Source organism: Orycteropus afer, unplaced genomic scaffold, assembly GCF_000298275.1.
Source record: "Orycteropus afer afer isolate SDZICR_OR568_19922 unplaced genomic scaffold, OryAfe1.0 scaffold00325, whole genome shotgun sequence".
In the NCBI taxonomy this organism is placed as follows: Eukaryota; Metazoa; Chordata; class Mammalia; order Tubulidentata; family Orycteropodidae; genus Orycteropus; species Orycteropus afer.
This window is the reverse complement of record NW_006921912.1, coordinates 824,070-835,347: the sequence shown is the minus strand read 5'-3', so window position 1 is coordinate 835,347 and position 11,278 is coordinate 824,070. Positions and strand designations below refer to the sequence as shown.

Here is an 11,278-nt window from a genome sequence, read left to right as displayed (position 1 = left end):
GTTCCACCGGGCTCTATCAGACTAGCAAACCGGGTCCCTTTTTTTTTTTATGATTTTGAGTTTTGTTCCACATTGTTCTCCCACTCCATCCAGGATTTCCTACCTAGATCCCCCTGACAGTGGGCACCATCTAATTCTTCTGGTCTCATAATCATATAGGCCGAGGATCGCATGCTGTACCAGTCCCATGGACTAATTATTTCAATGCATCTTTGGTTTTCTTCATTCTTCTTTACTCTGGAAGAGGAGAGACCCATCGTTACATCTGGATAGCTGCTTGCAACCTTTTAAGATCCCAGTCACTATTTGCCAAAGTAGGATGTGGAGCATTGTTTTTGTGTAGTAAGTTATGGCAATTGAGCTTGATGTCCCCTGCGACCATAGTCCCGAGCCCACAGGTCCAACTACTTGCTCCCTCTGGGTAGCTGGCTGTAGCCAAGAAGTGACTGTAACCTTGTTCCTTGTCAGCTCTACTATATACCTGGGAATTCTTACAGAACATACAAATACACTTGTAGAAACATTGTCTGCCAATCCTATACGTGGTTATGGGCACAACCCCCCCTGCATAGATAATACCTAATAGTTCAGCCTGTCCACCCATCTGTCTACCCATAGATCAATGTTTGCCATCATTGACAATGCAATACTTTTCATGCAAAAGGGTTCATCTTTGTTGTCTGTATCTCCATGCTTCTCTCTCTGTCTTCCTCTTCTGTCTTCCTCTTCCTCAGTGCCACCGTGTTGATCACTCACATTTGGTACATTGCCCTTCCCTTCACCCAAATCAGTACTTGTCTCTGTCTGTCTAGCATTGTTTCCTCCCCTCCCTTCCCACCCCTGGTTACCAACAAAGAAAATTTCCTCCCATATATAAACCTTTCCTTGACTTTTTACAATAATAGAGTATAAAATATTTGTCCTTCTGTGATTGATTAGTATCACTCAGTGTAATGTCCTCTTAAGTTCATCCATGTTATGTGATGTTTTGCTGATTCTACATTATTCTTTAGGGTTGCATAGTATTCCATTGTGTGTATGTACCATACTTTGGTTATTCATTCTTCTGTTCATGGGCACCTAGGTTGTTTCCATCTTTTTGCTATTGTAAATAGTGCTGTGATGAACATGGATGGCATATATCTAAATGTCAGTTTTCTTGCTTTTCACTGTATGGTTTTAAGTTTATTGAAGTCAGACGACTTATCATGTAACTAAGGAATGTATTTTGATCAATTGGAGAACTAATCAATTGGATCTCATGCCTTTTAGCCTTTTTCAGTTGCGCCTCTTCTCCTTGGTGGTCTTCTTAAGCAACAGACTATTCAACAAGACAGTCTACCTGCAGTCTGCTCTGAGTAGCTCAACCTCTGCAGAGAAGTTCCCTTCACCACATCCATCTCCTGCCAAACTGAAGGCTGCTGCAGGCCACTGACTTCACCTGCCATCCACAGGGGATGAGTGGGATTGGAAGGAGGGTGTGGCAACTCTTTTCCCTTTTCACTTCCGCTTACCCTGGGGAAGGCAGGACCCACTCTGCCAAGGCCATTTGCATATTCCCTTCTCTCTAAGGAGTTGGAATTTTGTCTCTGGCGCACTTAGGCAGAAACTTCCTGACACCAGTATGTGAATTTTAAACACAGTGAGTCTGGAAGGACCATGAATTTTTCTGTAGCTTTTTTCTAGCATTTGCTGGACCCTGTGCCTGGACTGATTTGAATATTTTGTTTTCTTCCTGTGCCATTTACCCTCCCACTTCCCCTTCCTGCCTTCCACCCTTGGATGAGTGGATTTTGTAAATCTAACTTGTAATTTGTGGATTTGTTATTATTTTTGTTTTTTTGTGAAGCACACACATTGGATGTGGCTGGTGAAGGAGTATCTCTGTTGCTCCTGGTCACTCCCTTTATAGCCATCACTGTCTTGTTTTTTTGTAACTCAGGTTAGGATTTGTTCTCTCTTGTTCCGCTGCAAAAACAAAGAAAAAAAATGATACTGAAGAGGTGAGACTGGAGGAAAGACCTCACAGCCAGACCTGTTGGGGTTTTAGGAGTGATTTTGTTAATTTCTCCTTGAAGGGGAAAGGATTTCTTCACTGGTACGTAAAGTACCCCAGCTACGGGGAGTTACCAATTCTGGACAAGTGCCACTGCAACAGAATGCTCAGAGAACCTGAACTTTAATGGAGGACTGAAATTTACTATTGGCCATTGCCGGATTTGTCTGGTGTTTCAAAGGAATATTGGGTGCTGCAAATAGGAACTAAAGGGGTAAATTTATTAAACCCATTGAACCTGTGATTTACTGGCTTTTTTCCTGTCATTTTAATAGACTAAATATGGGGTGGGGGGAAAGGATATAAAAACATTTGTATAGTTTACTACCACAATTAAACATCAGCTGGTTTCCCACAAAGTGTATAATGCTTGAATTTACAAATCATGGCTTGAAGAAATGTATTCGTAGAACGTATCTTGGATGATTTAAGCATAATTTTGGGAGATTAGCCTGAGGAAGTTTGGAAAATATTTTTATCTTGTGTAAGAACTTGGGGTTGATGAATTAATACTTGTTTCCAAATCTCAACCATATATTTATAAAGGGAGAGAGAGAATTCTACATTTCAATGTACTGAACATTCTGATTAAGCAAAGGAAAAGTTAGATATTTGGTTAACAGAAACCTTTACTATGTGTAAGGCAAAATAAGGAATTAAAAATGGTTGTGTGTTGACTGAAGGAGGGCATCTCAGGTTTAATAATTTTCAGCATGTGCACAGTAAGTTGTGAAGTATTTAGTTTAAAAGAAAATTTATTTTCTGTGACTTCCTTGATCAATGACAGTAGTATTACAGAGAACTACTTACTCTGGCGGTTGTTTTGGAGGAGACCTAAATATTTCATCAGCTTGTAGCTTATCAGAGATTGCCTTATTTAAGCTTATTTTTTTCCTAGTTGCAATGCTTTTGCTGGCTGAACTCTGTACCAACTAGAAGCTTCTCAGCTTCTTCTAGGAGGAGATGGGATGATGAATGGATGAAGATATGTGGTTTTGAAATCAGCATAATGCCTAGGTATAGAAAATGATTAAAAAGTAGTGTAATTGAGAGACCAGGCCTGAAGAAAGGCCAGATTAGGCCTGTCTGCAGTGATAGAAATCTGGTAATATACTAAAATGTAATCTATAGACAAAAAAAACCTTTTTCTGCCTTTTCACTAGGGTATGGACACAGATAGCAGTGATTAGGAAATTGGGATCAAAGGAGGTGAGGCTCTGTTGTTGCCAAGTTCAGAAAGATAAAATGCCAAGTCCAAGAGTAACTAACAATTAGCAACTGAAAGTAAGGGAGACTAGGGTCACTAAAAATGGAAATTAAAGACCTTGAGTTCTAATCACATAACCAGTAGGATCTGAGGAATCATATTCACAAAAGTTGTTTCCAAGGATAAATATGGCTTGGACAGATATATGTGAATCAAAATAGTACTCTTAATCTTTAGGTCTGGGTTGCTCATTATAGGAACTGTCTTGGGAATTAGAAAGTAGATTCTTCAGACTTGAATACGTGAAGTCTACTAGAACCCTTTAAATGGATAGATTATGTTCTGGCTTGTGTAACTGTTCTGCACTTAAGGGCTAAAATAAAGTTTAATTTTTAAGGTGAATAGTGACAAACTGGAACAAACCAAGAAGAGGGCAACTTAATGATTATTTGTAAGTCACCTTAAAGAAATTGTTGGTGGCCTGAAAAAGCGTAACTGGTTATCTTCAGTGTCTGCTCATTTTTCTATCCACTTATTCTCTGATTATAAAGGAATATATTTATTCAGGTTCTATAATTGTGTTTACCCCTCATTTTGGTGAGACTGCTCCGACCCAGGTTATCAGTAATGGAATGGAATGGACCGTTTTATCTTGCGGTTCACTGGTTGAGTCTCCTCAGTGTCACTTTTGTGACATTTCATTTTTTATTTAAGGTAATGCTCCCATTAACTTAATCCTTCTGTGCTATACCACCCAAAGATTCTAAAAGGATGCCAGCTTCAGTTCGGTGTAACTTTGGTCTTCATCAGGGGGAAAGCCTGAAAACCATGTTGTTAGGTGCCGTCCGATCGGTTCCAACTCTGACCCTACATACAACAGAATGAAACACTGGTCATGCACCATCTGTACAAATGTTGCCATACTTGAGCCCATCGTCATAGTCACTATGTCAATTCATCATTGTTGAGGGTCTCCCCCTTTTTTGCTGACTATCTGCTTTACCAAGCATGATACCCTCTGGGTACTGGTTCCTTCTGACAATATGACAGAAGTATAAGATGCGAAGTCTGACCATTCTTTCTCCTAAGGAGCATTCTGGCTGTATTTCCTCCAAGACAGATTTGTTTTTCTAGTGGGCCACTGGTCTATGGTACATTGAATATTCTTCATCAACACCACAACTCAAAAGCATCAATGTATGGAAGCCATACATCAATGAAATATTTTGGAGTGACCTCAAGTAGCAAGTCCATAGAATTACTAAAGATTTAAGTGGAGAAGAGGCTCCTTAACTGTAGCAAGTGTTGTCTAATAGCAAAGTTTATGGAAATAAATGAGATGACATAAAAGTAACACTTAGGAGGCAATAAAATGGAGGAAATCAATATAGAGCAAAATGACCAAGACATGGAAAATTAAGAATCAAACTGAAAAATTATTAGAAAAATTACCTTCAAAGGAATTTGACTCTGATTGGTGTTAAACTTCTAATGAGCAGTAGAATGATAGAAGATAAAACTTGCATTGCATTGAAAGTTCTTTTCATGTGTACTCCTATATATGGGGATGGTCCAGTTTAGTTCCATAATCCTAAACTAACTGTACTGTTAATTAAGGACAAAATAAAGACATTGTCAGTCATTCAAAGGCATTGTTTACTTCCCATTCAGCTTTTCTGAAAATACTGAAAAGTCTGTCAAAATGAAAAACCCAAGAAAGAGGAAGAGATGTAATTTAAAACACAAAATTCCAACCAAACAACTTAACAATGGAATCCAGAGGAGGTTAAGAAGAAATCATATAATACAACTTTGCAGGATGCTTAGAAAATCAGACTCAGCAGCATATCTTCAAGTAGATAATAGATATTTCTGTTCTGGAGTGCTACAGATGAGATGAAAATGTGTTTCTTTTGGTTTATGATATAAAAGAAAGGTAAGTAGACACTCCAGCAATGACCAGTATAAAAAAGTCATGATTCAAATAGAGCAGCTACACAGGAAAGAAGGACATGGGGAAGAGATAACTAACTACAGGGAGGAAATGGGAAGAGAGCTGTTACATTGTGGGGAATTGCAGTCAGTGTTGTGAAACGGTGTATTAATTGCTTAATGGAAAATGAATGCTCTGTAAACTTTCACCCAAATCACAGTAAAAATGAAAAAAATAAAGCAATTAATGGAATATTAAAAACATGCTTTCTGAATCAGGTTAAAAGTTGTGATCAGGAGGAAACAGGACTAAGCGCTGGTACTGAATTCAAGTATAATTTCCAGCTTTGTAGTAACTAAAATTTTTTCTTATGCCTTTGTTTTCTAGGAAATAACGTTTTTCTTAAAAGATAAGCCTGTCCCTACCAGTAAAAGTAGGTTCAGGGTTTTTTTTTTTTTTTTTTTTTAAATACTGCATTTTTGGTGGAAGTGTTCACAGCAGGACATGTTCCCATTCAGCCTTTTCTACACATAATGTTCAGGTACATTCCTCACATTCTGTCAACATTCTCCTTTCCATTCTAGTTGTTCCATTCCCATTAATTGTGTAGTCTCACTGCTTCTGAGCTGCCTCAGCTGTGCATTAGAGCAGAGTCTCTCATAAATAATTTTTTTTAAAAAGCACAGTACTCAAGGGTGACATGTTTTACTTTTTCAGCTAACCTACTATTAGGTAACACACATGAGTCAGGGCTGACTCAATGGCAAACAACAACAACAACAACTATTAGATAAAGGTGACTTAAGGGCATAGTTTTGGTTCAATTTAATTAGTATCTCAGGGCTATAGCCTTGGATTCCTCTAGTCTCAGTGGGTTCACTAAGTCTGGATTCTTTGAGAATTTGAAGGTCTAGTCCTTCTTTTTCTCTATCATGGTCCGTATAGTGTGACCTTGCTCAGAATGTTTGGTATTGGTTGTCAGACACTATCTAGTTCTGGTAGAGGAGGCTGGGTTCATGGAGATTAGTGCTGTAGTTTGGTTCCTTCTTTGATTCTTTGGTTTACTTCTTTCTCTTTTAATCCAGATAAATAAAGACCAATTTATTTATTAACTGTATTATGTGAATTGACTGAAATATTCCACAAGACTATGACCCTAAGCCTTCCAGAAAACTATTCCTGTGGGATGACTGGTTATGTCTACTAAAGTAAAGGCATCTGAAACTTCTATTTGAATGAAAAAAAATATATATCTATAAACCAAACCAAACCAAAACATACTACCATTGAGTCGATTCCCACTCAGAAACCCCCATTGGGTTTCTGAGACAGTAAATCTTTACGGAAGTAGATTGTCTGGTCTTCTCTTCACAGAGTGGCTGGTGGGTTTGAACTGCCAGACTTCTGGTTAGCAGTCAAATGCCTTAGGTACTGTGCCAGCAGAACTCCTAGAAAATGTGGTTATTGCAAAATAACTGCATTTAATGCATCCTTTTTGTGTATAAGAGTGGCATTAATTTCATTAGTCAAACTCTGCATACCAACATACAGTGCTACCTTTTCCACAAGTGCAACCCAAAAGTGATTACTGTCTAGGGAATGATTCCCCCTTGTGACAGTTAAGGTTGTGTATCTACTTGGCTGGACCATGATTTAAAGTGGTTTAGCTGTTATGGTATAGTTGTCCCTCATGATGAGATCTGCTGTAAGTAGTCAATCAGAAATTTCCTCTAGGGTATAGCCTACTTCCAATATGTATGGAAATGTTCTGTCAAAACTCTGGCTTTTTGCTTGAGATCCTGCGTCTAGCTCACCATCATCTAGACTTGAACCAGTGGCTTGCCATATTGCTTGCCAATCTTGGGATTGTTGCCTTTGCAGCCTGTGAGCTGCCATTTTACATGCTGATCTTGGGTTTGTCACCTCTTGCAGCTGCATGAGTTAGGAGAGGCCTCCAGCTTGAAATCTGACCAACAGTCTTGAGACTTGCCAGCCTCTACACCTGCATGAGCCATTTCTCTCTCTCTCTCTCTCTCTCTCTCTCTCTCTATATATATATATATAAAACGACCCCTCCTTGGGTTTCTGAAGTGGTATCACTACGGAAGTAGATTGCCCAATCTTCCTTCCAAGGAGTGACTGGTGGGTTTGAACTGCCAGCCTTCTGGTTAGTAGTCAAATGCCTTAGGCACTGCGCTACCATAGCTCCTATATATAAACTTCACTGGTTTTGCTTCTATAGAGAACTCAGCCTAAGACCACCCTCTTCCCACCCACCCCCGACTCCTGGTAACCACCAATAAACATTGGTTTCTGTATATATACCTATATTTGTCTTTTCATAAAAGTGAAATCATATGTGTTTGTCCTTTTAAATAGGCTTATATTTTAAACTTTAGTTTTCTGACTTATGTAAGAATTGTCTTAATTTTACCACTTGGTAACTTAAATGTATTACTTTTAAGGGACAGTAAAAGAAGAATAATGAGAACCCTAAAGTGTGTTTGGGAGCTCTGGTAGAGTAGTACCTAAGGCACTTGACTGCTAACCAGAAGCCTGGCAGTTCAAACCCACCAGCCACTCCTCGGAAGGAAGGTTGGGCAATCTACTTCCGTAGTGATACTGCCTCGGAAACCCAAGGAGGGGTCGCTATGAGTCGGGTCCGACTTGACGGCACATAACAACAACAACAACAACATGTGTTTGTGGTAACACACACACACACACACACACTAAACATTTGCTGTTTTATCATTTTTCACATGTACAGTTCTGTGGCATGATGTTCATGATGTGCAACTCTCACCATTATCCATTTCCAAAATTTTACATCATACTTAACAGAAACTCAGTGCCCCCTAAGCAATGACTCCCATTTTCCTCTCCATTTCATCCCTGATAACCATGAATAAACTTTAGTCTCTCTACATTTGCTTATTCTAGTTATCTCATGCAAGTGGGGTCACACAATATTTATCCTTTTGTGACTGACTGATTTCACTCAGTATAATGTTTTCAAGTTTCATCCATATTGTAGCATGTATCAGGACTTCATTTCTCTTTTTGACTCAGTAATATTTCATTGTATGTATGTACTACATTTTGTTTATCCATTCATCTGTTGATGGACACTTGGGTTCCCACTTCTGGCTATAGTGAATAGTGCTATAATGAACATTGGTGTACATGTATCTGAGTTCCTGCTTTCAAGTGTTTTGGGTATATACCCAGGAGTGGAATTGTTGAGTTATATGGTAACTCTGTTTAACTTTGTGAAGAGCTGTCAAACTTTTCTACAGTAGCTGCACCATCTTACATTTCCACTAGCAGTAGTTAGGGTTCTAATTTCTTCACACTGTCATGAACATTTGTTGTTTTCTGTCTTTTGATCATAGCTGTCCTGGTGGGGGTGAAGTGGTATCTCTCTGTGATTTTGGTTTGCAATTTGCCTAATGCAAGAAGGATGTAGGAGTGGTTTTGTCTGACCTTTTCTAACTTTACAAGGGAGACAGATCCGTAGCATCAGCCCAAGGCTGGTTCCTATGAGGCAGAGGTCCCACGTGCAGCCACCCTCCAATCTTTCTACCAATTCTGACACCAACTGTCCCTTCCATGGTACTCTAATTCTCTGCTGGGTTTGATAATTCATTGCAGTGGCCACACAGAGCTAACAGACAATATGCCTGTGGGGTTTGTTAGGCGAGTTGTTGTTGTTGTTGTTGTTGTGTGCCGTCGAGTCGGCCCCGAGTTATAATTAGAATCAGAAACAACTCAAAATACAGTTCTTCAATCAGGACAGCTTTTCAGTCGTGGCACAGGCCTCTCTGGCCCTTGGCCTCTTGTCCTGGCCTCTGCTTGTTCAGGCAAGTGTTACAAATGCCCAGAGGCATCCTGCAACACCAGCAAGCATCCCGCCCAAAGGCACTCAGGTTTCTCATTGTAAGCCTGGAAGCCCTAGATTTTGTCTCCTGCTGGCTTGGTTCTGTTGTTGCCTCTGCTGTCACCATCTCTCTGCCAAGGAAGTCCAGTGCAGGAATCTCTGGGTCAAGGATGCACTCCGTTGCTGGCTCTTCTCTCTCGCTTTTTTTTTTTTTTTAATTTTACTGTGATTTGGGTGAAAGTTTGCAGAGCAAATTCATTGTCCATACAGCAGTTTATACATGTTTTGTTTCATGACATTTTGACTGTAAAACTCATTCACCGCCGTTGAGTCGAATCTGACTCAAAGTGATCCCTCCTTGGGTTTCTGAGGCGTATCTCTACAGAAGTAGATTGCCCAGTCTTCCTTTTGAGGAGTGGCTGGTGGTTTGAACCTTAGGCACTATGCCACCAGAGCTCCTGCATTGACTGTAATTCCCCACAATGTAACACCTTTCTTCCCACTTCTTTCATGTGTCCTTCTTTCTTATGCATTTCTGCCCCCTGAGCTAACTCCCTGTGCAAATACTGCCCTTCTGTTTTCTCATGATTGATTGTTCTAAGTAGTGTATCTTCCTGGTGTAAATGTTCACCCTATATGCCTGTCTGTTTGGCTGGAAGCTATGGGAGTGAGTTCACTGCCAGGCCTAAAGTGTAACTAGGGGTATTTCACCAGGCTTTATCAGACCAGTAAGCCTGGTCTTTTTTTTATGATTTTGAGTTTTGTCCCACATTGTTCTACTCTGTTCAGGATTTCCTGCACTGATCCCTTTCTGAATGGTTGACAATGGCCTACCTCTTTTCTCTTGATGGCATGAGATCCTCCTTTTCTGTCGCTGGGATGGCTCATTTTAAGCCTAGTGAGATGACAAAACTGACCAATCCCCACATTAGGGTTCCATACACTTTATTTCCGTGATCCCATCCCCACAAGGCTGCCAAGTACCCTATTTGCATTATTAACAAGCTATCCAGTCCCCTTGGTGGGCCACAAGCACCTTACTTTGCATGGTTCCACCCAGTCATCTTGTGTGAGTGAGAAAGACCATGGCTAAAAGAACCATACTAAGTATTTCACTGCACTGCGCCTAATGTCTTGAGCATTTTTGTGTGTATATGTTTACTGGCCGTATGTATATCTTCTTGAATAAAAATGTCTATTCAAGTCCTTTTCCTGCTTTTTGATTGGGTTGTCTTTTTGTTATTAACATGTTCTCGCTTTTAAAATAGTGTTCTCTTCTTTCTTTTTTAACTGTAAAGAATCTTTCTAGTGTTAGGTTTCTTTTTTAGGAAAAAATAAGTCTGTAGTAGCATTTAATTGAAGTTCTGCAAATCCTTTGATTTTGCTTCCTTCTATTAAGTTAAAATCACACTGTATACTTGATGCTGGGTAAAATGCAGGTAAATTGAAGTTCTGCTCAGTGTCACTCATTGTAGCCAATCAACAAAAGACTGAGGTAGGAGAACAGAAAGACACTTTTATTTATTTGGCCAAAGGAGGGAACAGTCAGGGCTAGTGTCTCCAAGGCTGCTCCAAGGAAGTCTCCTTCATGCTTCTGTTATATGTTGTTGTTGTTGTTAGATGCCTTTGAGTTGTCTCTGATGCATAGCGACCCTATACACAGCAGAACGAAACACTGCCCGGTTCCGCGCCACCTCCGTGATCCTTGCTTTACTTGAGTCCATCTCCACACCCACCGTGTCAATCTATCTCGTTGAGGGCCTTCCCCTTTTGTCAACCCTCCACCTTACCAAGCATGACATCCTTCTCCAAGGCATTTTTCCTTCTGATAACGTGACCAAAGTAGGTGAAACGATGTCTGGCCGTTCTCGCGTCCAAGGAGCGTTCTGGCTGCACTTCCTCCAGGACAGATTTGTTAGTTCTTTTAGCAGTCCGTGGTACTTTCAGCATTCTTCACCAGCACCACAACTCAAAAGCATCCGTTCTTCTTTGGTCTTCCTTATTGATCATCCAGTTCTCACATGCATAGGAGGCGACTGAAAATATCATAGCTTACGTCAGGTGCACCTTAATCCTCAAGAAGATGTCTTTGCTCCTCAGCACTTGAAAGAGGTACTTTGTAGCCAATTTGCCCAGTGCTATACATTGTCTGGTAGCGTAGTGCCTAAGGCACTTGACTGCTAACCAGAAGACTGGCGGTTC

The 11,278-nt window shown here is 40.2% G+C and overlaps 1 protein-coding gene across 1 annotated transcript in view; it reads left to right on the top strand.

The window, feature by feature from the left end:
• EI24 (EI24 autophagy associated transmembrane protein) overlaps positions 1–1,435 on the top strand; it is a 14,211-nt gene extending 12,776 nt beyond the window's left edge. Inside the window, exon 10 of the mRNA XM_007952102.2 lies at positions 1,273–1,435. Within this exon, the coding sequence (XP_007950293.1) occupies positions 1,273–1,435 (163 nt within the window). The remainder of the gene's footprint in view (positions 1–1,272) is intronic.
• The last annotated feature ends 9,843 nt before the right edge of the window (positions 1,436–11,278 follow it).